We start from the raw sequence: 27,977 nt of genomic DNA, 5'->3' as shown, positions 1-27,977 counted from the left end.
GAGCTGGAACATTCCAGTTTTCTTTTTGAACAGAGATTTAAGCATTCATACAAGTCAAAACTATTCCTTGAACCTCTGTTCTGTTAATAAGAAGTAGCATTAGGAACCGAGGACACAAGGTTCTTCTCAGAGTTCCATTCTAGAAGATTCAGCCCCTTGTTTTCATAAATTCTGGCTTAGTTCTAGAAGTGTAGCTCCCCGAGTGATGTATCTGGTCCAGTATCAACCTTTCTGGAGAGCCTGAACTGAATGAAAACACAGACTTTCAGAGTCACCATCAATCCTGTGCTGTCAGGGAGAGTCAAATGCCACTAATCTCCACATGTCGTGACCTTTTGCTGATGTCAGCTCGTGTTTTCCTTCCTGGTTAATGGAAGCAGATTGCAGAGCCCCTTTCAGAGCTGGGAAAGTAGAAGTGTCTCTTCCTTGTCAGAAACACCTCTCAAAGAAAACATCTGTACAACTGAAAGTACAGTTTGAATTCTCTCTGCCTGTCTGCAACGAACCACTCCCTGGACTTCCTAAAAGTATAGTATGGAGAAGCCTTTGAGGTGGTACCTTCTATGTTCTGAGTAATTTTTTTTAAGTGTGATAAACGACCAGAAATGGGTATGCATTATACAGTTACACCATCACTAACTTTCTCCAGGAGCCCACATGTGTGACCAACACCCAGGGGAGGAAGCAGAGCAGCAGTGGTCTCCAGGACACCCTCCCTTCTCCTCCCCAGAGTAACCACCCACTCGTAGGCTCCTGTATATCCCCAAACTGGTTTGTCTATGTTTGAGCTCTACGCGGTGTCACATAGCAGCTTCTTTCTCTGGTATCCGTTCTTTTACTCCATATTGTTTGTGAAGTTGATCCGTGCTTTGTATAGTGATATAAAATATGCTTACACAAAATGCATATAACTCTGTGTAATAAAAATAAGTAAAGCAAGAAAAATGTAGATGACTGGAAAAGGAAAATGAAGATTATGATCCCACTTCAGTGACACACACGTGTAATCTGAACACAGGGAAGCTGAGGCAGAAGGATCAGGTGTTCGAGGCCAGTCCGGAAACAAAGGACACCTCTTTGCTTCTTGCATAGTAAGATGCTGACTCAAAAACTGTACGTGTATAAACACTTGGAGTGAGGGTTTTTTTTTCTCTAAATTTAAATCATACCATACAGACCATTTGTGATTTTCCACTCTGCTTATTACACCAACATGCTCTAAATATTAGTCGTCTGAAAGAGGATGCATTTGGGCTTGAACCAAAAGATAATACAGGAGAGGGGAAGACACTTTTCAAAGCTAAGAACACAGGTCAGTATTTACATTAATTATCCTAGAATTGGCCTATCCTACTTAGATTTCCAGAAGGTTCCCAAACTGCCCCGCGTCACTAGAGAGCGCAGATACTTGAGGCCCCTTCTTTCTCAAAGGCTTCTCTAAGTTTCTGTGTAGCTCACACAGGTATCTGCTAATGTGTTAGAGATTAGGAACTTCTGAAAGTGGCTTGCTGGAATCTCTGCTCAAGCCTGGCTTGCTCTATAACTTAAGACAAGTCTGTAAACTGTCCTTTACTTCTCGGATGAACAGCTCCTTCCCCACATCTGTTTGGGATCAGAAGAAATAAGCCTTACGTAACATTTTGGAGTCCTTGAATGAAAAGTTCCTTGGAGATGCTGACTAGTCTTAAAACTTCCTTAGCTAACACTGTGGAAGCGTTGTTATGGATCGAGTTGCTGAGCTGGGTTACTAAGTAGATTGAGAATGTTAGGTGGTGAGAAAAATGTCTGACCATTTCTGTTTAAAAAAAAAAGCTACCTTCTTAATGTCCTAGGTGCTTACTCTATGGATTTAACCTGTGGACTTGTTTATGTGTGTGTTTCTTGCTAAGCCTTCACATTTGGGGTCTTTGTCCTTATGTTTTGAATTAGAGCTCTTGAATATCCTTGGTTCCTGAGGTCAGCTGGGTCAGTAGAATTCTGCCTTATAGGGGTGGGAAAAGCATTTGATTGTTTTGACCAGTAAGGCTTCTTATGGTGAGCTGAGACTCCCCAGGCACTGTTAGGCACGCTTGGGGACTAGGATTCAGTGAAGCCGGAAAGGAAGAGAATATACTGTAGCCAGAAATCGCTGCAGCTAACCCTGCAGAGAAACAGTTGTTATGGGGAAGCTCGGAGGATGAATGTTAGAGGCATTCTAGTTCTATCCCTTCATTTTTCAGATGGGACTGGGACCCGAGGAGGCCACAGAGGGAGTTATTTTGAAGTTTCATCACTACCCAGATGTTTGCAGTATCTAGGAGATAGAGGGAAAGATGATAGCCTCTTGTGCCAGTACTGTTCCTGGGTGGATCTGAGGGCTAACTCCTATCTGGCTAGCCCAAGGGCTAACTCCTATCTGGCTAGCCCAAAGTACCAATTCATTGCTTTCCAATTTGGGATTGTGAGGGGAATCTGGCATTTATCTAATCAGTGTTAGAAACTTGGACTTCTGCTGGAGTGTTCAGAAATTCAGTTCAGGAGAGATTCGCCAGGTATTTCCTCCCAAAACAGGCTGCCCTGGATGTTAAATGTATGAGATTAACCACTGTTGTCGTTAGCATACCACACCCCCCTTTCCTTGTGGTGTTCTTTTTCAAACTTGTTTCTGATGACCTCTTTACCCTGCTTTTCAGGTTTTATTACATTTCAGTTGTCTCTGGTATCAGCTGTTGAATCTGTAGTATGCAGCAGAAATGCCAAGGCTTGCTCTTACAGAATTCTTCCGGGGTCAACTCCCATTATAATCTGCATCCAGGAAATAAGAGTATTTTCAGTTCACTGGGGACCATCTTGGCTTCGAGCAGCAATGGGGTCTGAATCATTACCTAAGACAGCTTTGTAGATTGTCACACTTGGCAGCCTCAAGATTTGAGCTAATCCTGGAAATTCCTTAACTTCCCAGAAAGTAGGGTTTCACAAGGTCAGGCTGAGGTCCTCAGGGAGTGCAGATGGAGCAGAGCTGGCAGTTGGTTGCCGTACAGCTGGACGTGGATATAAATACAATGCATCCTATCCCCCCCCACCAGGACGCCTCTGACTTTCCAGAGACATTTTTTCTTTATTCCTTTTACTCTGTATAAAGGAAAGTGTTCTGTAGTCTCTGCGGGAAAAGCAAGCAAACTTGACTCAGTTCCCATGGTGAATGCAAAGATCGGGCCAACAGAAACAACCTAATTACTACAAAAATGTGCTGCTTCTGGAGGCTGCATAGTCGGTCCTTTAGCTCCGGTCCCCATAGTCACCCCGCCACCCCAAACCATTGTTCTTTACTGTTATCCAAGATCACTGGTCTTGTGGCAGGAGTTGCTTCTACAAACAAATGTTGATTTCACAGTCTTACCTCTCCGACTCTTTGTTGGATGAGCAGCAAGGCATCACTTAGGAAAAGTACATGTTGAAGATCAGAGACATGAGCTATGGCAGGTTTTCTAAAGGCTCAGGCTTATGGAGCTCCTGCACCAAATTATAAACTATGAAACCTGTATAATCCAATTTTAATTAACTTGAAGATCAGTGCTTTTTCATTAAAATGAAATTCTGGGTAAATGGAAAACTGCCACTACAGGGCACACTGGGCTATTGTTCACATGGTAAATCCTCAATGTGGGAAAGCCAAATCAAGTCCTATTGTTCCAGGGCCTCCCCGTGCTTTGGGGGACTTACTATAAGTTCCATGGAATGTAGGATATGTTCCTGGTTCAGTCTGAGGCTCAGCTCACGATCTGGTTTACCAGTTCTTCCCTTTTTGACCCTCTCAGTATTTTCCTGCTCCCAGCGAGTCTCCATCTGTTTTGACCATAACACATCAGGGCCACCTCTCTGCTTTGCCAGGCCACACCGGCTGATCTGGTGCTTGATGCCATAGGTGGATAGTGGATGATGCGGCGCACTCTATAAAGAGACAAGGGTACCACTTCAGGCTTACAAAAGGAACAAGGCCTAGATGGTCACAGGGATCGGCGGTGCTCTGAAAGCAGTCTTCTGAAACTCCTTCCTCGGCTATTTTGAAAGAGCAGAAGGGGCCCCCAACCTAAGCACCTCTTTTCCTAAGCAAAGCGCCGAGACTCCGGTGAAGAGCCTTGTCTGAACTAAGTATCGCCACCTGAATGTAGCCCCCATCTGGACTCCCACCCTTTCCCCTCCACCCCAGTGCTGAACCTTCCTCCAGACCTGCAGATTACAAAACAGTGCTTAGGAGAAAACTCCACCCTGCCAGCAGATGAATTTTACGGCTGCCATGGGACTTGTGCACATTTGGAGTCAGGAGAGTGGCTGAGCCGTCCTTCCAGTCCAGCCTCCCTTTGCTGGCTTCAGCGAGTTACTTCTTCCTTTGTCTATTTCCCCAATTGCTAAGGAGAAGATAATGAGCCTCTCCACCTATCAGGCTCGCTGGAGTGCTATAAAGAATAATGAGGTGATATTTGTAAAGTGCTTTGAGCTGCTGGGAACGAAGAAGGGGAGAGCTAAGCAGAAAGCATTATGAGCTGGGAGCACTTACCAATTGAGCTGCCTAACAATGGCAGGGAGTAAGAATACTCAGAAATGAATTCCAGGGACTAACCCTGCTTTGAATTTCGGAGGAGGATTAGTGGGGACCTAATAGGTATCCCACTTCTCCAGTTTCTTTAGTGTACCGTCAGACTAGAAAAGGTAATTACATTCTTCTATGTCCGATTCAGAGCCTGCTTGTCTTCTGTTCTCATACTGAGGCTGTTACGTTGCGATTGTTAAAACCCTGGGCATCTTCTGTCCCCCAGGGGATTTCACTCAGGAGCTGTACAGAGTCATTTCTATGCAGAGGCCTGGCTCTCGGTCATAAGGCTGATTAGTGGACGTCTAAGTCTCAAGCGCCTGTGGAGAAGTTTTGCTGAAGTAGAGAAAGAAAAACCAAGGTCTTGATCATGGTCAGTCTTTCTCAGTATACTGCTTTATGGGCGTTTTCTCAGCAACTCAGATCAATGTGCATACAGTATGAAGCATGGGACTCAATGGCATCCTCATCCACGTCAAAATGGGGGCTAAGGTGAGCTTAAAGATAGTCAGAGCCTTCTTTTAACCCCTCCTTCACCACAGAGGGTCAAAAGAGAAATGCTTACGAGGCCTGACATGTGAAGGAATGTTTCCAAATGTTCTGATGAGGGATCAGTTTCCACAAGACCATACTTCACCACCTCAGGACTCCGAGCCCCAGCAGGTTGCCATTCAGGGCCAACGGAAGGGAGAAAATGCAGAAGCAGGAAAATGTTTTGAGCTCATGCCGCTCTCTGAGCTGTCTACACATGGAGTGGGGAGAATTCCGCTCACTCCCAGCTGGCAAGAGAAGGATTGACTTTATCATTCCCCAGTAAAGGGTACAAAGAGAGGTCACGGGGGCATTTGGAACAGTGACTTTCCTGATGGAAGAATGTTACGGAAATTACACTGATTGCATCTTCGTCCCCTGAAGTTTGTAAGCTCTTTGTGGTTACTGCTTCTACAAACCCTTCCCTCTCTTCACCGCTACTCCCATCCTTCGTCTGCAGAGACTGCTAGACTTTCTCCTTCTAGAAGGCTGAGCTCACGAGTCAGCCAGGGCCTCCAGTACCAACTGTGCTTTGAAATGACTCGGGAGTCTCACAGGGCAATCCACAGTGTGGTACAACTGCATACATCAAGCCCACTGGTATCCTGTCCCCATGCCAGACAGGCACGCAGGGACATGCCTGCTCCTCCTCTGTCCCATCATTCTGTGCCAGGCAAGTTCACTTCTGCAGGGTCTGACTAGCCTCTGAAACTGACCCATGGCATTCCTTCCTCACCCATGTTTGTGTTTTCTTCAGCATGTCCCTCTTCTGTCCTTTCTCAAAGCCCTAGGTTTCTTGTTGGCTCTTTGGATGGCTCACTCTTCTTACAAAAACCCCTGACTTTCTTCCTTCCCCTCTCTTGAGGTATATCCATTTGATCCCATGCGTGCATCCCCCAGCAGGTTCTCAGGGCAGGAAACAGGGACTTCAGCCTGGACTCTTGGCCTGTTTTTCATGTCTGCCAGCCCAAAGTGAAGAGCAAAGCTGATCTTCCCTGGCTATACCTGAAAAGAAGCTGCGGGGCCTGCACTTAGTGCGCCGCTCCTGGCAGCGGATGCCCACTCCTTTTCTTTTTCTCTGTGAGCCTCAGCGCCTCTGCCCCAGTGAGCTTCTGGGAACAGAGGCCTGGTGGGTACTCTGGCCTCAGCTCTCCAACACCGAACATGCTGGCGTCAATGGAAAACAGCAAGATCTGTCAGCATCGCCCTTTCTCCGGGGTCTGTGAGGGACACATTCTCCACGGCCATCTGTTCCCTTTCACCTCTCTGGACAATGTTGCTTTTTAAAGCCAGCGATTCTTCCTCTTTATCCCATCATCTCCCGCCCTCCTTTTGCCTCTCTCTTGTGGCTCTGCTCTCCTTCCCCACCCTGTAAAAGTAGTGTCTCCTAAGATGACTCCCCTACTCTCAGCCCCACCCCCAAAGTAGTTAGTGACCACTGTGGGGTTTTGAGTTTTTATTTAAAAATCCTTTTCGGAAGTGAGCTCTTCTACTTTTAAAGTTTAGGATTGTGTTCGGGGTATTCTCTTGCAAAGGGTGGGAAGGACGATCGAAAACTTTTCAATCATGGAGAAAAACACAGAAGAATGAAATTAGATTCCTTCTGGCAGACCTTTGCCTGTTGAAAGACTCTCCCCTTGGTGATCAGTTGAAGGAAAGTTTTACACCTTTGAGGTTTTGGATCATTTGTCTTGTTATCATTTTGTCCAGCCTGCTGTTATAGCACTGCTGTTGGTTTGTGTGTGTGTGTGTGTGTGTGTGTGTGTGTGTGTCTGTCTGTGTGTCTGTGTGTGTGTGTATGTGTGTTGTTTGTGGAGATAAAGGACAACTTGCCAGAGTTGGTTCTCTCCTTCCGCCATGGGGGTTCGAGGGATCAAATTCAGGTCATTAGGCTTGGGGCAAGCCCCTTTACCCACTAAACCATCTTTCAGCCCCTGTTGTGCTGGTTCTAATTTAGAGCTAGAGCGCTGTGGAGTCTTTCATCTTGAACAGAGCCATAGACCTAGACAGCTACAGAAGTTCCTAGATGCGAGCAGTAACCCTGGTCCAAAGGATGGATGTGAAGGGACGTTTGCATGTGGCTTTCCTAAGGACTGATGATAATCCTCTATTTAAAACAGTTCTTAACCCATGAGATTTTTCTTTGTGCATTGATGTTTCATAAATATGATGAACCTATGGTAATAATCATGGAAAGTTTATGGACGTCATTGTTTCAGAGGCTGTAATGGCCCGCTGTTTAGGATCGAACTCAGCTATTGTGATAGGAAGTATCAAGACCCAAGATCACAGCCTCACTGCCTGGCAGAACTGAGCAGAAGGCTGGCACACAGGCCCTGGAGCCAGACAGCAGGAGTTTGAATCCTGGCTCTACCACTTGCTAGCTATACAAATAAAGATAAAGTTGTATGCTCTTTAAAATGGGAGTGATGGAAGGATCTACTTCATATTCTTGTCAGCATGGCTAAGGGCTTTTGACTTTTTTTTAACAGTTTCTGGTACACACAGATGCTTGAAAGTAAGTATTGGATATGACTATTGTCCATCTTCTTATCCCACACGAACAGTATGGGATAAATAAGCTAAATGGCTTTCAAAATGGTTTTGGGGATGAGGATGGGGGTAGGCTGGTAGTGGGCTGGAGGTAGCCTGGAGATAGGCTGAGGGTAGGCTGGGGGTAGGCTTGGGGTAGCCTGGTGGTAGACTGGTAGTAGGCTGGGGCTAGGCTGGGGGTACCCTGGGGGTAGGTGATCATACTTTGGGAGTTGGTTTTCTTCTTCCATCATGTAAATTCTGAGAGTTAAAGTCATATTGTTAGTCTTGGTACCCTTACCCAAGGTAGTCCCTAGCTGCCTTTTTCCAGGGCTCTAACCTCTATCACATGTACCTTCTGCAGCTTTTCATTGTAGCGTTAACACCGATGAAAATAAGTCATGAGATTGCTAATGGAAATTGAAATGACTAGCATAGCACTTCTACTTAGAGATGTCATGAAACACAGGCATGTTCAAAGACATGAAGAGATACATAATCACATATTTCTGGCAAAGAAGGTGATCCAGATGTGTAGATTATGATCATAGAAAGAAAGCCAGTCATGATTTTAGCAGTTGGGGTTATTTTACATATTTCCAGTTGGAGAAAACCTGGAGATTTTTTTTTATATCAATTTCTTGACTTAATTCCCCAACAATAGAGACAGACTATTATTAAAACATGCTTTTCTAGAAAGGTACAGAGGACTCTGAGTGAGAAATTATATATTTCAGTTTACTGAGGAAAAGAAGGATATCTGGAAAACGGGGTGGGCCGCGGGTCATTAACTTCTCCCTCCCAGAAGGAAATGATGAAAGGAGATAGAATGAGTTAGACTGTGGGGCTCACATCCGGCTTTTGCCACTTGCCAAGTGGCCTTGGGCAAATAAGCCTCTTGGCAGCTCAACTTCCTCCCTTAGAAAATTGGTACGATGGTGGTACCTCCCTCACAGAGACAATATGAGTGAAGGTGTTTAGCCCCGCACCCGGAACACACGTGCTATCCTACAATGTTACCTCGTAAGTCTTTACTCTTATGTCAGCCGATGTCTGCGATGTAGGGCGCATTACACAGCTTGGTGGTCTCGATCGCTCTCCTAATGGTGGTCATTTTCAGAAAGCCCAGAGTTTCAGCCCTTGTCTGGATAAACAGTGACTGTGAGGAAGGAGGAAATTACTTAGCCTAAGAATTCATGTTTTGCAGATGTGTCCTAACTGCCTACGACCCACTGAAACCAGTTCCCCCAGTTGAAATAATCGCGCTGCCATCAGCATTTTTCCCTTTCAGGTTCCTCTCTGCCACGAGGCAGCTTTCTGAAACTGTTTGACTAAACCTTGGAGACTGGGATGCCTCTAGGGAAGTAGAGAATATGGAGCAAGCTTCTCTTCATTGTCTTAAACTACCTTCACTCCTTAGATGTGTGTGTGTGTGTGTGTGTGTGCGCGCACGCACACGCAACACTCACTCACACTAACTATCTAGACATTGTTGGGCCCTACAGCGTTCCATCTAGAGTTCACTGTGAATGCTTGTTACAAATAAGAGTTTTCCTCTCTTCCGTGGCCCTACTTTGTTGTGAGCTTCTTACATGTGTGTGAACCCTCATGTGTGTGTACAACCCTCCGAAAGAAAAGTCTGGCAGCTTCCCTTAGCCTTGGATCAAGAAAACCTTATTCCAGATGTTTAAAAAAAAAAAAAAGGCAGGCCACACTGAGGGAAGCGGGCAGCCTGTGTAGATAGGGCAGCATGAGACGTGAGCATGCTCTGGCAAGGACACTGGGGAGGCCTTCGTTGATCCACTTCTACCCCTCACCCCTTCTCAGTGCCTTCAGGGGCTGCAGACATGCGTGTGTGTGACGCCCACATTCCATTCTCTCCAGGCAAGAGTATATACTGATTCCTATCAGTCCTTCTGCTTCCCAAAGGGGCAATTGAGATGGGTGGGAGGAAAGCATAACAATAAATCCTCACATTCATGCTAGGTGATAATTAAAAGCATAACATTCTCCACAGCAGTTCGCGCTCAGATGCCAGAAGGGAGGCAGCTGGGCCAGCAGATCTGCCTGCAGCAAGGTGGGTTTCAGTGGCCCGGACTCTCTCTTTCTTTCTCCTCTCAATGCAGAGGTAATGATTGTGTCTTGAGATCAAAGGAAAGAAACTTCAGTGACTTTATCAGCTATCCTTGCAACCTCAGAGGTAGAGACACCTGGGAATATCTGTCTCCTGTCCCTTTTAGTTATCCCCACTCCAAGTAACACTGTTCCTTCCTGAGTGGCAGAGGAGCTGGACCTCATTGGTTGGTGCCTTGAGAAACTTCAGACCAAAGGGCATAACTGTGGAAGGTCCTTAATGAGGGTCCCTAAATGAGGGGACTGGCCCGTTCTAGCCCTGGCCTGTTTTATGCCACAAGCTGTCAGCTGTCCCTCCTCCACTCTTTCTGGATGTTTTGGGTGGCGCCTCCAACAGCAGCTCCAGACAGATGAGTTATGGCCACTCTGAAAAGTACTTACATCTCTCCTCTCTCTTCCCCCTGGGAGCTAAGATGAGGAAAAAGTCAGCGGACGACATTTTTAAACACTGGGCCAAAGGGCATTCTCCAGAGCTGTATCTCCAAGATGAAAAGGACACAGAGCCATGTCACAAGACACTGAAGATTTCCCAGTGCAAACACACCTGGGCCACTGAAAACAGAAATGCAAACTCCTTTGATGAGGTGCATGTGTGTGTTCGTGTGTGTGTGTGTGTGTGTGTGTGTGCGTGCGTGCGTGCGTGTGTGTGTGTGTGTGCATAGTTGTGAGTGGATCCAGGATTCAACACCTTAGAAAGTTAACCAGGTGATTCTGATGTGAAAAACACACATTTGACCCTACCCAGCATCCTGCTCTTACGACTCACCCCGTCCATCTCTCACAAGTAATTTACATACAGGCAAGTTTCAAGAAAACAATAGTGAACTGAGGTACCCATCTCCTAGGCTGCTCGCATGCTGCCTCACCTGCTCTTTCTTCCTTGCTTATTGTCCTTATCCATCTATTTTTTTAAATATCATTAAGTTGTTATTGTCTTTGTGGCAGCATTTGACAGTAAGTTATAGATGTCATGATCTTCCATCCCCAGAGACTTTCATTTGTCATCCAAGGACAACAATTTCTCTTATATAGCCATAATACGTTTATTCTTTCACCCAAGAAATTAGCATTGATACAACACTGTAATCTAATATACAGGCAATATTTAATCTTTTCCAGGTGTCCCAGTAATACTCCCGTGGCAGGTTTTTTCCAGGGTTCAGTCCAGGATTAGACACTGTGTTTAGTTGAAATGTCATTGTATATTAGGATCTTTTAAGTCACTTGAAACCAGTTTCACGGAAATATTTTTCTTCAAGAATATACTTCCTGATAAATCACATTTCTTTTTGCCGCCTGTCCTTGCCGCTTGCAGAGCCAATAAGCTGATGCAGGCCTGAAGCAGGAGCTGCTGACGCAGGTCTGGGTCCACATGAGCTAAACATGAAGGAATTGGCCCCCAGGCTTGGCATGTCCGTTTCCTTGTCAGCTGAGTCCCCAAAGTCAAAGCACAGTTTCCAGAGAATCCCCTTGCTTTTCAGTTAAGTGGGTTGTCACATGGCTTTCTCACTGTTCAAACTAGGTCCTGAAATATGTACAGCTCCCAGATATTCTTCTCTATGGCTTAAGTCTCCCCAGGAAGAGAAACTGATAAAGGATATGCCTCTTTAAAAACAAAAAACAAAAACAAAACAAAACCCTTTCCCAGCTCTCTTCAAAGACAGTTGTCTGAATGCACACATCTGAGGGTATTTTTTTTCTCTCCCCAGCAGTCAGGGTTCTAACCAATCTGATGTCAGACTAAACAGCTGTGTTCCTTCTCCACCGGCCAATGTTCCCCGAAACAAATATCAGATGGTCAAAAACTGAGATGATGACCATGCATAATACAGATTTACTGAGAATGCAACCCCAGTATCCTCCTGCCGCCTCAGATACCAGGATGGAGCCAGAAAAACAAAGCTCAGGCCACGGCAGCTGTTAAGTGCAATTTGAAAAATTTACAGCAAGGGGATAGAAATATATTTGGGGACAAGGGAAATTTCGTGTAAACATCCTGCCTTATTTTAAATGAACATGAATTTTTTTTTAAATGTGCTTCAGGTTTCTTTAAATAGTTCAGTTTTTGCTTTCTTTCACTAGTGTTAGCATAAGGATTTTGAGTGTGTGTGTGTGTGTGTGTGTGTGTGTGTGTTCACTCTCATAAAATTCATTCTTAATTAAAAGTTCTTCTTGAGACTGGGAAGATGGTTCAGCAGATAAGAACCCTTGCTTTGCAAGTTCAGGTCTCTAGCACCCACATCCAAACCTGGGCATGGGCGGACCAGCCTGTAACGCAGCACTGAAGGAGATGGAGACAGGAGGATCACTGGGGCTGGCAGCCTAGCTCCAGTTTCAATGGAAAATGGAAAAAGTGGAAGGCAGAGTGACTCAGTAGACACCTGAAGCCCCCTCTGGTTTCTATACAGGTATGTGGATGTGCACACCTGCACACCCGAGTTCTTTTCAGAGTTGAGACAACTTAGTTACTGGCCACCCTTCACGACTTTCCCCTCAACTAGAAAGTAACAGGAACGAAGTGGTACCCCTGGGGGTGGGGAACTCTGGGAGCCTCCTGGGGAGCATTGCCAGCTAGCTGAACCAGCAGGACTACCCAGATGCTGGGATTATCTGCTGTTTTTTTTCCTAGCTATGTTTAAGGATATTATTGGTGCCTGTCATTGCAAGCACAGCCGAGAAACCCTACATAGTCAAGAGTGGTTTTGTTGCCAGATGGAATGGTTTTCAGACTGACCTTTTCTAAGAGTGAGCCTCCTCCACCTGATTCCAGACAGTTCTTCCATGGTGTCCCTAATAAGATGACCACCTGTGTTCACTCAAAACAGCCCCAATTTATCTCTGCTGTCCCATTACGACCAAAATGACCCCATCTCCATTTCAAAAGCATCCTGATTGGATAATAACTTGCGTGACCATCCCAGGACTCTAGGAAATTCTAAGTGTCTTCTCCCCATACAAAAGCCAGTGGAGCTGTTTGGAGGGATTTGTGCCAGCACATACCAGGCCCCATCCTAACCATTAGTTCACTCCCCCAGCTCCACCCCACTTCTGCTCCACCTGCCGCTACAAGAGATTAATCCACCTCTAAATCTTGCATTCCAGAGGTGCTGATTACCCCACCTTTTATGATTTCTGCTTCACATTTCTTAGTTTCCGCTCTAACGACTATTTCTGAGGCTTGAGTCAGTCTGCGTGTGTGATGGGGGCAGACACTGGGCACCCATCATCTGTCTCTCCTCCAGCTAAGAGACCCTGGAGATGCAAGTTTCCCCTTTCCCTAAGCAAAGAGGCCTGATCCTCTAGCAGAGCCCTGGGCTGTGAGCAGATGGTGTTGGGCGAGGCCATTGTTGCATGGTTTTATGCCCCAGATCTTTTATTTGTAAATCTGAGAGACTCATAACTTCCGAGTATTTTGAGACTCTCAAAACTCAGAAGATTATAAATAACACAATATTTATTTTTTACTCGTCTAAAATGGCAGCCCAGACACTACAGTTGCTTGATAGATAGCGTGTGGTTCCTGGGCCAGTCGGTGCAGCTGATGGTTTTTTCCAGTGCTCTATTTATAGAGCTAGGTCAAAAATGTCACTTCCGTTGGAACTTGACCTACAGACAATTGTCAATTTTAGAGACCCAAGGAAGTAGAGTGCACACTAAATACAGCTGGTTCACAGGTTCAGTTAGTGAACTGCAAGCCCCCAAGGAAATTAATTTTGCTGGAGAATAAATGTCTAAGCCTTCCCGATCTCTTTATTTGATACTTTTGCCCTCTGGCCTCATGGAACTTGTAGGTCACCTTGAATCTTTGTTCTGAAACTACTGTCCCAGCCAGTGTCCCATTTGTCTTCTTCAACTGTGGCTGTTGAAATTGTCTTTCTGCGTCAGGCAGTAAAAACTGACAAGCCTCCAACAGAGGCTTTGTAGAACTGCTTGGAAAACAGAGGGGAAGCAGTCTGAAAGTTTCCCCTATTTCGTCTTTCCACTGGGGCAGCTAAGACTCTCTAACCGCCTCCCCAGATCAAACGGAAGACCCAATGGAAAAATGTCTGCCACAGCTCAGCAGCTCCCCTGACCTGGTCTGTAACAGGAGGAAAGGAACCAAAGGGACGGTGATACCCTTCCAGTTCCATGCTACCACTCAGACTTGTTGACTTGAAGTTGTGTGTGCTAGAAGTTGGTCCTTATGGGTTGTAGTAGGTAAAACAGACTAAGGGGGGATAAAAAAAAAAAAAAAAAAAAGCCCTGATCTGGAGAGAAATCTGTTATCAGAAAAGAGACCCCACATTTACACTGTCTTCAGGTGTAAAGGGTTGCTGGGTGGAAGCTGGCAATTCAAGACAGTGTGGAAGTACTGTGTGCACAGACTTCTTGGAAAAGGTGAAGCCGTTGAACACGACACCAGTTTTTTGTTCTCAAAAATACCTTAGACTTCGGTTTTTAGTTTTTGTTTTTGTTTGTTTGTTGTTGTTGTTTTAAGTGAGACCAGGAACTTTTGAAGTCATTTTGGACAACTCCTTCTGACCATGGGTGAAGGTGCCGCGGCTTGGAAGGGTGATCTGGCTGGTCAGTTCTGAAGCTCACTTCCACGTTCTTTGTTATAGATGTTCCTTCTCCCTTGTGGTCTCATTGAAAACCTGCGGCTAAACCAGAACTAGAACCACAGGGCCAGAGCCATCAAGGGTGTTGGAGAAAGGTCCGTGGTAACCCGCCACCCTCACCTACACTGACCCCATGAGCGGTGTTGTTTTCATTTCCTAGTTCCGGTCTCAGCAAGTCGCTTTTAATCCAACAGGACCGGAAGTACCAAGTATTCCAAATGCCCAGTCCTTTAAAACTGTGAACTTCTCCCTCCCTTCTGTTCCTATTCTGGAAGTCACTGCTTTGTTAATTTGCTTTTTTTTTTGGGGGGGGGGGGTTGTTGTTGTTTGTTTGTTTGTGTTGGGGGTGGTTTTTTTCCTGCTTATTTTTAAACATGCAAAAGTCTATTCTTTTCAGTTGAACAGGGCAAACATGTCTCTGTCATTCACTAGCAGCTAGTCTGACCTCTCAGAAATATTTAGCAGAGAAGTCGTAAATTCAAATGTTTTCAGAAAAGAAACTTTTTCATCACAACCCACCCCCACCCCCAAACAGGCCCCTTCTGAACACTGACACGGAGTGGTACCAGCGGCCCATCACCTTCTAGAAACCAGGCTCCATAGCAACTTGGCTCTCCTCCTCCAGCCTGAAATCATGAGGACTCTACCCTGTGTGTAGCGCGCAGGGAGACCACGTGAGAAATGTATCTTCCTAGCCAGCTCCCACCAGAGGTTAGGAACTGGCTCCAAGAGATAGCAGCAGTTCTGGGAGAAGTTTCGGAATCCGCTTTCTATTCCGGACCCTTCATTCCTAAGCTTTGCTATCTTGAATAATGAGGAGGAGGGAAAACAGAGCGTGGCGATTAGACCTTTCTCCCTCTCCTTTCATCTTCTGGGTTTGATCACCACTGTTCCTGCCATTTATCCGTATCAAGTATCTCCATCTAGGATCACCAAGAACTTTTGGTTGCCTGGAGGCAAGACTTATTATTCAAATTTTACAGATGGGTAAGCAATCACAGAAGGACAGCAGGCTCTGACTCACCTAAGCAAGTCTCTGAGAGAGTGGGGAATGAGTATTCCCACAGTCCTTTTAGAGAGCCTTGATTCCATGTAAATGAACTGGGCTGTTGTAGGGATCTCAAACACATCTGCAGTCTCAACTCAGCGATGACGAAAAATCTCAAATAATGAAAATAATTTCAAATCTCAGTTTATTTATTTGAGTTTTAAAAAACATTTGTATTGGAACCCCCCAAATTCCAGGCAATGAAATCATACAGCCTGGGCAGGCCTAAATATCACAGTTGTTCAAAATAGGAGGAAGGGAGAGTGCCCCAGTTTTTAGAACTTCCGCTTCAAATGAACACAGAGAAGACTCACTTATCAGTTTCCTGACCAATTAGGTCACCGGGCAGGAAATCACCTTTACAAAGAGCCAGTAAGCAGATTCTTCCTACTTTAAATTTCCCATAAACATCATTAGTGGCCACTTTATGACAGCCCTGTCATGGGAATGCTAGAAACTCGAAAGACAGGAAGAAAATAAGGCCATGATTGTATAGTAACTGCCGACTTCCCCGTCTCAAGTGAGTCTACCAGCATAATCGCCTTAGCTTCTTCTCTTGTGAAGGGGTTAGAGTTTGAAGCCTCTAACCAGGGAGGGTCAGTTCTAGGCCACCTGACTTGTGGGAATCCAGCTGCTAGTCCAGTTGAGCAAGGCTAAATAACTTGCCAAGCCAGGGCATGTGCTCACTGTGGAAACCTCTTGCCCTGGGTTATCACCGAACATCAGAACAAAGGAAGCAGAACGCGGAGCCCGAGTGACACGGGGAGTTCAAATGTGTGATAAGATGAGCTGTCTCTGCTGTTCCTGAGATGGGCCTTTGGGCAATCCAGGACCTTTCTCGGGCCCCGTGGACAGGACAATAACTAGATAGTTAATCTTCGAGATGTGATGAGCCCAGAGAAAGCTAATCAAAGTAGGGGCTAACAGCTGGGTTTTGAGCCCTAGCTCTGCCATTAACGAACCATGTGACTTTGAGGAAGTGACTTAATCTCTCATAGCTTAAGTCTGTCAATAGAATTGATAATGTTGCCTGTCTCATAGGCTATTGTGAGGATAAAAAGGGTGTACTAAGATATGAAATTCAAACAGTGTAAGCCCTCTCTATTTGCGAGGTTTCCCTAGTGCCTAGCATATAGAGCCTTCATCAAGGCATTGTCTTCATCATTAACTTTCAAGGCCTTGCTATGGTTACTCTTACACTGGCCTGAGGCTTGTAAGTGCTTTTGAAATATGCGTCCTTGAGGTGACTTTTTCAGAGTTTTCTCTGGCACTTGCCCCTGTGACCCTTAATTAGGCCCCAGGTTTACTTGGCCAAAGAACAGCCAAGTATCTACTGGGGATCTGTCCCATTCTTGTTGGCCTAGTGGTACAGAGTTTTTGGGTTGCTCTGTTTTTTTTTTTTTTTTTTGATCATTTGCTTATTTATTTCCTTTTATGGAATTTTTAAAAAATAGTTGCTCCTGCCCTGAGTGTGGCTATGATCTCTAAAAAATCCTTTGACTTCATTTAGAACTGGGACACTCCTCCACTTTTATCACCACAAAAAAAAAAAAAAAGAAGAAGAAGAAGAAGTTTTAAGTTCTTAACCAATTAGTAACTCCTAATTATTCACATGTAGCCTTTTCTTCTCAAATTGTAAATCTCAGCCCCACTTAATCCTCTTACTTAGCAGACATATAAACAGCTAGCTTCTACAGCTTACTTGAAAAATGCAAACCTATTAATTTTAGCTTAAGGTAGAATTAAGAATGTAAATATGCTGTTAAAACAAGTCTATAACATGGTCCAGCATTCAGTGGCAATAACTTATTAGCCATTTAATCAGTGTAAGCATCCTTGTGTTAAGTGAGTCAGGCTGCTGGCGCAAACCAGGCATGCCTCTGGCTCTTTCATAATGCGTATTAATCAAAAATCACACACATAGCATACCACCATATAAGTGGAGGTAAGTGAGAGAATGTTTAGTATTATGGTTGGAACTTTAGAGGAGGAAGACACACATTATTTCTGTGAAGGGAAGAGAAGTTGACATTTGAGAAGCAGCTCTGGACATAGGGTAGACATGAGGCCAGACCACATGGGCAGATAGAAAGGCCTGGTAGCCATGAACCCATCTGGTTCTCAAGTCTTTAAAAGCTTAAAATGTAAATATTAAGCCAACTTTTATGTGTAATGCTGTGAAATTGAACCCAGGGCCTTGTATATGCTAAGCAAGCTCTCTACAACAGAGCAATATCCTCAGTCCAAGCCAGCAGTTTTAAATCAGGAAAATTAACTCAAAATATTTATTTTGGGTTTCGCTTTTTGGAAATCAGAAGAGGATCTGGAGAGATGATGTCTCAGCAGTTAAGAACATGTGCTGCTCTTGTAGAGGACCTGGACTTAGTTTCCAGCACCCACATGATGACCCGCAACTGTCCATAACTCCACTTACAGTAGACATGAAGCCTCTTCTGGCTTCAGTAGTCACCATGCACACACATGTGCACATACATACAAGCAGACTAAACACTCATACACATAAAAAATAGCTAAATTATGAATTGACAGAGGAATAGGTAAAGAATACACACACACACACACGGAATTTTTTCAAACATAAAGAAAAATAGTTATATCATTTGCAGTAAAATGGATGCAATTGGAAATATTTGTATTAAATAAATTGAGTTTCCAAAAGGCAAATAAGACATAGTTTCTCTTACTCATGGTTCCTAGATTTTATATAGATCCACAAAATCATTTATGTACATAAGGCATGCATATAGAAAGAAAACAGTATAGCAAAGGTGACCAATGAAGAGGGAGGAGAAAGAAAGGGAAAGGTCGAGAGATATGGGAGATGTGCTGAGAGTTCATTACATTCTTGTAGGAACATGTTGTTATGTGACCCAGCACCATGCATAAGGAACATATACCACAGGAGGGAAGCGGGCGGTGCAAGGGAGACTGAGAGGCTGTGTACCACAAGAATTGGAATTGAGTTCATCTCTGATGTAACAAAGGCCTGGTATCTAACTGATGAACATTAATTTCATAGCTACTCAATGGCTCTTCTTCATTTGGTACGAGGGGAAAAATGGCCACCACCACCCCCAGTTCCCTGGGGCTTCACCCAAAGTAAGAAGAGGGAGATAAAAGGCAGAGAGGGCAACGAAGCGCTCCCCACGGTAAAGGTCAACAGAGAAGGCCAGGGGACTCTCTGCAAGGAGCGGGGAGCTTTATCAACTGCTGACAAGAGGTCAAGGATGATGAGGACAAAGAAGTCAAAAGGTCACAGCAACTCATTCAGTGAGGAACTCCGAGAGGTGAAGTCAGGGGCAGAGGCAGGAGCAGAAGATAAAGCCCCAGAGTACATTGTTTAGGCTTTAACATCTTATCCTTAGGCACGGAGGACTACTAAGGATTAAATGGGGGGCAGGGAGTGAGGTGGTCAGATTCCCACAGGCCAGGTGATTTATTTTCGCCTTCGTCTGTTTGTGTTTTGAATTGTGCACACAATGAGCCACGGTTAATCTGAATTTCACTCTTTTCTAGTCTATGCTAACTTCTTCAAACGCCCTTGCTGAGGCCCGTTACTGATTTCCATCTGATTCTCTCATTATCTAACTTTGGGTTTCCAGAGCTGCTGTATTCTGAGGTGGTGGGCAGACCTTTGTCACAGCCCTGTTCTGTTCATGACAGGATGCTCAGCAACAGCACTGGCCTCCACTTTCTAGATGCCAGTAGCCCTCCCACTAGCCCTTAGCCAACAAGAGCACTTCCAGCTAAGACCCACTGAACATCATTTCTCGGATGTGGCATTTGGACCCAAGAACTTAGGCTCTATGGAACTGGTACTACCTTAAATTTTGTCTGTCCCGAGAAAGAGGACCAGTTACTACTTGACCGTGAGGGGTGCAGATGAGATAATACAATGAGGAGAAGATTGATGCCTCATTTTGTTTCAGCTAATTTAATGAACATCTATGTTCTCAGCCTTCTCATCAGAGAGATGCTATCTCACTGATGGAAGGCAAAGTGTTCAATAGGGCTCCCTCAGGCCAGCATCCCGGCCATCTCTGCCATGGCCTGGGGTCAAAGAGGACTCAAGATTGGAAGGGAACCTCAGGATGTGTCAGGCATGATTAGAGGGAGCTGGATTCCCTGAAACAGGGCTTGGCAGCCTTGGCAGCTTGCCTCTAATGAGAAAGAAGGGGGCTGGGAAGCAGGGATGGTTTTGCTCCCGGTCTTGTCCAAAGGGAGCAGTGAAGCCATGAGATATAAGATAGCCTCCCACGTGCAACTTGGAGTAAGCTTGGAATTCAGATGGAGACCAGCTCAGATCCTCCTTACAGGAAAATCTCAGGAGGTAAAGGAATGTTTCTCTTGAAACAGAGAAAGTTAAAGCAGACTGGGCACGACAGGCTGAGCTCTTCCAGATGCCCCTTCTGGGTGTGGATGGGCATGCGGGAGGGAAGGCAAAGGAATGCTCCATGTGTCTGCCAAGGGATTGAAAAGAAAAAGTGAGTTAAGATGCTCACCAACCTAAATGAAGAACTGCTAATTCAGCCAAACAAAGATTGCTCATAAACAGTAGAGTAGCGCTGCGCCCCACTGCCAGGGATGGGTAGAGGAGTGGTTCTTTATCAGCGCTAGCTTGGTTGTCTCATCATGCATCTTCTTTTTAATGTGCACTGCCTATTTTCCCCATTGGTGGCCACTTTCACTAAGGCTGAAGGACCCCATGCTGGTTCTTGTTAAGACTCCAGTTTCTTTAATGTCGTCCTCCTCTAATTTGTCCACTTTTGTCGTGATGGACTGAGCCCTGAGTACTCTCTGAGTATGAATAATGACTGAGCTTAGCTCAAATGCCATATAAGGAAGGGCCTCTGAAAACTGGCTTTTGCCCTGTCTCCTTTCAGGCACTTCTGGATCCGGCTGTGTGGTAGCTGCACTAGGAAACACGTGGAGTCACTGTGTGAACACCCGGCTGATTCTCCAGTACCTTGACTCAGAGAGAAGGCAGGTGAGTGCGCGAGCGCTGCCACAGAGCTCTTCAAGCGCCAAGGCCAGGGAAAAGATGAAGTAGAAATCAGAGCAGCTGAAAGCCTTTGCCACCATCTCTGTCCTGGGCCAGTACTGACTGGCATGGGGATCATCAGGAAACGGTGCTTGTCTAACAGCAACGATAATAAGATAGGGGAGGGTGGGGGTAGAGAGGAGGGGAGCTAGCGCCACACAGTAAGAGTGGATCCTGCAGAGTCAGCATCTCCTAACATTTGTGAATGACTAGGGATCACACTTGGGGGACTCTTAAATCCTCCATCTCTGAATGATTATTTCAGTAGATATTTGTTGAAGACTAGCTAATCTGTGAGCAAATTAAATAGTTGCAATGCTTTTTCTAGCATGTATGTGTTTTGAGACCTTAAGATGGACACCTTCTGCTAAGTGCATAAGCCCAGATTCTGGATAGTTTTTTGGTTTGTTTTTTTTTTCTTTTTATTTTGGGGTTTGTTGTTGTTGTCATTTTTTTCAAGACAGGGGTTCTCATCAGTAGCTATGGAACCAGACCAGTCCTGGAACTCATTCTGTAGACCAGGCTGACCTTGAACTCACAGAGGTCCACCTGCCTCTGCCTCTGAGTGCTGGGATTAGAGGTGTGCGCCACCATCGCCCAGCAGTTCTGGATACTTTTACCTTACCACATATGTAGTGGCTTAAAGTACTAAATGATGTCAGAGGGTCCTCTGAAAGTTTGAAGACTTTCTCAAGGGAGAATCCCCTCCATTCAGAAAGGAATACTGTCCACCCTTTCTTAATTTTCTCTCCCGACTCCAGAGAAAGGAAGTCTATAGTCTGATCTCTTCAGAAATAAGGAAGTTTAGGTCTCTTGATGCCCTACCTCAACAAATCCCACTTTTTGACCAGACTGGATTAGTATCTCTCATGAAAGAGGGCAAAGGAAAAAGACTGGGTGGATACCCTGATGTTTTGAATGGAGCAGAATTCAAAGTCAGTTTTGATGACTAAGTATGTGGTGAATCCAGGTTAATAAAGAAACAGGTGGTACTGGGGCCTTTCCAGGGGCGATGGAGCAGGACAGTGTTGCTTTTACCAGCAGGAGATAAATTGACTCTTTCTAGCAAAGAGGCAGGAATCGTGAGATATAGAAATAAGCATTTGCCTTTTCCAGATAACGTTATGGATGTCCTTGGTTTTAGACCAGGATTCTTCTTGGTTTTCTTGGGCTTATATAAATAACATTCCAGCCTGGTCACTAGGTCAGCCCTGTTCGGAGATGATAAAGTAGATTATTCCCACGCAAGGAAGGATTCGTGTGTTTTCAGGCCCCAGCACATCTGTTACCTAAGAGACACCTTTTTACTAGTGAGTCCAGTGTCCTGGATGCTATATCCAACATGTTTCTTGATGAAATACATCCAAAAGATTTCCGGAGAACCTAGTGGTCTTTGGTGTGTCCCTTAGGTGGTAAATGTTGATAAATAAATATTGATGGTAGCTATCAGATAGCACTGATAATAGCAGCATTCTTTGTGAGTTAGTGTGTGTGTGTGTGTGTGTGTGTGTGTGTGTGTAGGGGGGGGTGTCTCTGTGACCGCCAGGGCCAGAAGAGTAATAATCTATGCGAGGCAGGAAGAAAATCCAGTTCAACATGACTTAGTTAGCTAGTATTGGTTCAAACTTCTAGGGTCTGACACCAGGCAGTTTATTTTAGACATACTTAAGTATAGTGTAACTTTGGGAAAAAAAAGTTTTCTGGTGACAATTATTCCAATTCCATGTATGCAATGAAGCGTAAGGCAGGACTGCATTGAAACTCTTGCAAAATACATGTAACCTCTTTCATAAAGATGAGTTCTATAGCTTAGGGGCCTAGGATCTGGTACAGTCTTGTCATACAGGTAGCATAGAAGTCACCAGGCTATGTACATATGACATCTCTCCTAAGGATGGGTTCTGTTGACTGAGAAACAAATACAAAAATGAAGATCTAGGGAGGAAGGATCTGGAATAAGCATTCCAGGGGATTTGGGTGAGGCCTGGCCCTACAGATAGCAGAGGTCACCAGATTATTAGCTACATCCACTCCCAGCCTTCTGGGAAGAGAACAGTTATACATCCCTTCCATTGAAGAGACAAGCCTGCATGTTTAACATTCCTGGTTTCCCTAGTACTTATTTGTGAATCCAAGAACCTTCATGTTCCCAACATCAGTGTTGATTCTTTCACTTCATAGACCCTAGACCCTACTTGTTGAGAGCCCATAGTATCTCTGCCAAAAGGAAGTACTTGATAGAACAAATGTTGTGTTTTGTATCTTTGGTGACTTGACTTGGGTGGCTCTTGGCTGATAGGATCAAATATAGGCCACTGATCACAAGAAGCACCAGGAACAAAGTATGGATAGATCAGTGACAGTCTATGAACTCATATGACCCACAGATGGGTCATTGGTGTGATCTCAAAGGAAAACATGTTGCCCTGGTTACTAATCAATCAACAGCAGACTTGAATTCCTTCAAGTCTGGTTTTCAAACAAAAATGGACTATTAATGAAAATATGACTGGACTGCCAATCCAGACAGGAGAACATACATTTAATTTCTCTGTAGAAATAAACTGTTAAATTTGTGACTGAATACTTAGGATAATGTTTGATGTAGGAAATGTGTCTCTATCTGATGACCTTATCTTGCCTTCGCAGATCATGGGCTTAGTGATTCTTTAGGTCTTTCCTGTGGTCTTAGTTCATGGCAAAGTATTAAAGCCATATGAAGATAAGGCTTTTTGGTGATGTGGGCAACAAAATAATCCTTTAAAATTAGTCTAGAAATACCTTCTTATAGCCCTTCTCAGCAGCAGAGCATACAGGGCCACTCTAGGATAGCCGTACCTCTGAGACAGCAACCTGAAGATAGCAGATAGCGGTTTTGTATCTTGGCTTTTGTTTTGTTTTCAGTCTGCAAACAGAGAGCACTCTACTATGGGATCAAGCTCATGGAATGGGGATTATGTTTTATCCTGCATCAGGGCTCTTGAATATAAGGCTTAGTCTGGGATCACAGGGCCAGAAGGGGATCAAGTCAAGCTGAACAACCTGAGTTAGATTGTATTGTCCAAGGAAAGGAGTCCCCCTTGGCTGAATATTTTCTTTACACCCAGGAAACTTAGTAAAATTATATAACTAAGAAAGAAATCTCCTATTGGGGTACAAGCCAAGTTCAATGTCTTGTTTATTCTGCTTCAGTGTTTGCAGAAACCTTCTTAAGACGTCGGGATACGTTTTCCTTTGAACTGACTCGGGGCTCTTTTCCATGTGGCTTTTACTTACTCCTTCCTTCCTTGCACTACTTCAATCCAGTTCTACCCATTTTACAATATTTTTTCTTCTAACCAACACATGTCTGTCTATAGAGTAGAATTAAAATGGCCTCTACTAGGTTGACTGTTGTCTTTGTCATTTTAAATCATCCAAAAATGCATGTGAGCTCACCATGCGCATGACATAGAGATGCCAGTAAGAAGAAGGCATAGTTCTTGAAGGCCTTCAGTCAGGGATGGAAGATTTTATATTTGTACATGTATGCACTCGTGAATAATCAAGAGGAAGTCAGAGTAAGGGATGCTGAAGCGCCATCACAAGGCAGTGTCTGACTTATCCTGTGTGAATGGCTAAAACAGTAACCACTGTGAATCCAAAGAAAGGTGAAATCATCCAGGGTGTCTTGTGGTTGACACCAGGAGAGGTTGGAACCTGAGTAGTTCCAATCAGTAGTTCTCAAGTCTGACTGCATTGCAGCTTCAACGTGACAGCTTTGTTTGCTTTTTCAAGACAGGGTTTCTCTGTAGTTTTGGAGCCTGTCCTGGAACTTGCTCTTGTAGACCAGGCTGGCCTCAAACTCACAGATATGCGCCTTCCTTTGTCTCCAGAGTGCTGGGATTAAAGGCATGCGCCACCACCACCCAGCTGCATGACACCTTTTCTAAGATCCCAAAGCCAGAGCTCCACATTGATGATCTAATGCAAAAATCTCTGCCAAGGAAGGGCCAACAGGAACGCACACATTGGCCTAAGCATCGCTTTCATCTGTAAAGCTCACCCAGGTGGTTCTAATGTACTAGGACAGGCAGGAAGGGGTGGTGTGAGGATGGGGCCCAGCACAGAAGAAAAGCAGGAAGCCACTCATATCTGGTGGCACAGACTGGATTCTGCCATGTAACTGAGCAGAGGTTTCCTCTCAGCATTTGTTTAACAAATCTTTATTGAATCACCCTGTCTGCTCATTACTGTGGGAGACACTAGAATCGAAGAATTAAGAAAGGTAGCCAATATCCCCTCATTACTTAGTTTACTTGGAAAGAGTCAAAGGGACGGTATGTTCTACAAGAGCGTCAGTAACGAGGAAATGTGGAGGCGATAGAAGGCCTTACCACTAAGAAAGGTTCTGGGATGATTAAAGAGGCAACAATATACACAGTAAATCGGCCAAGACCAACATTTGGGAAGTTCTTGAAGTACCAGGTTCTTTGTGATGACTCAGAAAGTACTAGTGTGGGTGGCGATGCCTGAAAATGATGCACAACCTGATGAAACATTTGGAGTATTTTTCGTCAAATCCTCATGAAGCCTCTTCCTACAAGCCACATATGGCATTATATAAATTTTGAAGTGCCCTAGAAGGAGTAATGAAATAAATTAATCCCAGCTAAGCCTTACACCCTCTTGATGAAATAAATATTATGACTCTCTTATTTCAACAGATTGGAAGTAGGTAACCTTTTCATATAGGCAGTTTATTTGAATAGACTTTACAATAATATTTTCGTCTCCTACTCAGGAGGCACCCTAAAGTTATTGAACACTTGAGGGAGGAGCCAATGAATTGTTGACAGGACCGATACTATTACTCAAGTCCCCTCTCCTGATTTCGGTATGTGGCTTTGCTCAATGCCATAGGTTGTTTGAGGTTTTGGAGTTGAGTATGCTGTGTTTCTTTTCTGATGATGGAATTCTCTCAGAATCCATTTTGTACTTTTCAAAGACTAAGACATTGTCACTGTGAAGACCAAGCCTTCATCAGGCCTACACCCCTCTGGACCACCATTGTACCAGGCATTTACATCAATTGCTCTATTCAGAAGCCGTGATTAGGAGCCCATTGAAGGTGTAGCTTCAGAGCTAAGGACATGTCTGACCCATAGGTAATGCCTTTGTTCTGAAAGAAGGTGAAAAAGAAAGAGGCAAACAAATCCTTCTTAGTGTGCTAAAGCCACAGGTTGCAAGTTCCAGGCCAGCGTGGGCTAACTGTGAGCCGTTGTCATAAAACAAATGAAGATAAAAGAAACATTCTTTAATGTGTGAACCCAGTCTTGAATCGCTCTTCCGAATATTGAATGGTGCAACTTACGAGTTCCTTAAAGCGTTTGTAGTCAGCAACAGTTCCACATCAGACTTGGCAACTGCAAGCGGCCCTCTGTATGGTCGTGTTATAGGACTCCTGAGCATGGCAGCACTTGAGAAGCAATCTGCTGAGAGCTGTAGACGGATGGGAGCCACTCTTGTCTGGCTCTAGAATCCTCCTAGGAATTTCTTTATACAACCAAATCAGAGCCCTGAACATGACATGTCACATGAGGGAGGGATCCTACGGCCACCTTCAAGGGCAGGTGGCTTGAGCACTTGAAGCTAAACAGAAGTCCTTACATAAGATTTGGGGCAGAGTATGCGACTTAAACCCATATTCACTCAAACCTTAATGTGATGTTCTTCTAGATGTTATCAGCCATGGTTTGTGTCTCTTTGCTTCCAGATTTCTCAGAGATCTCTGCTCCAGAGAGATCTGGCTTAGTTGCCCTAACTCAAACAAAGTCTTCCAATAGACAGCTCCCGGGTGATCATACAATTTGGCTTTTCAGTCTAATACATCTGCTCACCTACTGTTTTTAGGCAGGGACAGAAAGAGAAAGGGGGGGGGGAGCTCACAACTCACGTGTGCAAGAGAGAATTTGGCCAGGCTACCGGGTGAGAGGAAATTCTTTTAAGCACAAATATCTGTAGGAATAGCCAAGGAAACACGGAATTCCAGCCAAGTACATGGCCTTGAGTATTAATATTCCCTCGCTTTTCAGGACTGCTCAAGTGTGAAATCTGAACCCCTGCCCGAAGTCTCCAATCAGAAGTGCTCTGAGCAGGTATTGAACAGATTAGGGAAGCGATGATTCTTAAAGGGTTCTCTTTGGTTTCTTCAGACCACCCAGGTGTGTAGGTGAAGACAAGCGTGAAGGCGTTCTACGTGGAAGGTGCTGTGACCACAAATAGTGACCCTGAGTTGGTGTCACAGAGCACAGGCCTAATGGAGGACAGGGCAGCACGGTTATCAAGCCAGCAACCCCTACTGCTCTCTCCACACTTAGCTTACAGATATTCATATCCACCCAAAGGACGCCCGCACTCATGCGCACACACAAACTTGATGTGGCTCCTTTGAAGAAGGTCAGGGTCTAGAGACTGGAGAGTTGGCTGCTCTTCCGGAGGACCCAACCTGCATGGCAGCTTACAACAATGTATAACTCCAGTTCCAGGGATCCAACTCTTCTGGATTCACAGGCGCTCTGTGCATGTGGTGCACAGATGCATTCAGGCAAAATACCCAAACACATAAAAAATAAGAAATAATAGTAATTTTTTTTAAAAAAAGGAAAAGAAAAAGGTCAGTATACTCACCATCACTATTTCTTAATGGACCCCAGGAAAAGAGGCTCTCTCTCTCTCTCTCTCTAAGACTTGGGCATTTTCAGTTAAAAACACAGGTGCAGTTGGTCCGTGGCACTTCTGCTGAAGGTCGCTTATTCAGATCTTCATCTGTGTCAGACTGTGAACCTTGGACCTTCACTCAAGGGTGGCTCTTTCCTAAGGGATCTCGAGAGCCTTAAAGACTGAAAGTTTAAATAAAAACAAGCATTTTTTTTGTAACTGGTTGTTACCATCATTTCAAAATAGAAAAGGCCCTAGAACCCTAAAAAAGTAATAAGGCATATATGTAAGTAAAGATATATTTATTAATGTATTTAAACCATAGGCCTTTATTTTTGTGGTTGGCTTACTATTACATGTCTTTATTGCTCTCTTTGAGAATCTGGGTCCACCCCAGAGGCCCAGGGCTGGGTCTACTCAGAAAGGTGAATCCCCTGTTTATGTCTCTCTCTCTCCTCCATTTTCCTCTATCTCTGAGAAGTATTTTTTATTTGTTTTTGGTTTTTTTTTTTAACATACTATTGTCTAGTTCCAAATCCCATGGTGCAGTGACCCTCCCAGCTCCAGCTTGCAAAGGAAACTAGGCCAAATAGCTAGGTGAGATTTTCTTTCTCTCTCTCTCTCTCTCTCTCTCTCTTTCTTTCTTCTTTTGAGAAATCTGAGCATTTACAGGAAGTGAAAGAGACACAGGGCTTTGGAACCAAACTGAAGACTATGTCTAGCTTTAAAACAAAATGCTTTCATTTGGGAAGCAGCATAGGAAACAGCTATGAGATGTCTTGAACAAGGCAGTGACCTGTGAGT

General features: G+C 44.6%; 1 protein-coding gene across 4 annotated transcripts in view; it reads left to right on the top strand.

Annotated features, from left to right (window-relative positions):
* Rad51b (RAD51 paralog B) overlaps window positions 1-27,977 on the top strand; it is a 504,679-nt gene that overhangs the window by 435,572 nt on the left and 41,130 nt on the right. For all 4 annotated transcript variants that reach the window (XM_041658453.1, XM_041658450.1, XM_041658451.1 and 1 more), the window contains exon 10: window positions 20,317-20,420. In XM_041658453.1, coding sequence (XP_041514387.1) covers window positions 20,317-20,420 — 104 coding nt within the window. The remainder of the gene's footprint in view (window positions 1-20,316; window positions 20,421-27,977) is intronic.

This window comes from Microtus oregoni, unplaced genomic scaffold, assembly GCF_018167655.1.
Source record: "Microtus oregoni isolate MIOR12 unplaced genomic scaffold, Mior012 000009F_ref0000495, whole genome shotgun sequence".
In the NCBI taxonomy this organism is placed as follows: Eukaryota; Metazoa; Chordata; class Mammalia; order Rodentia; family Cricetidae; genus Microtus; species Microtus oregoni.
The sequence above is the reverse complement of the archived record's forward strand: the minus strand, read 5'-3'. Positions and strand labels throughout refer to the sequence as shown.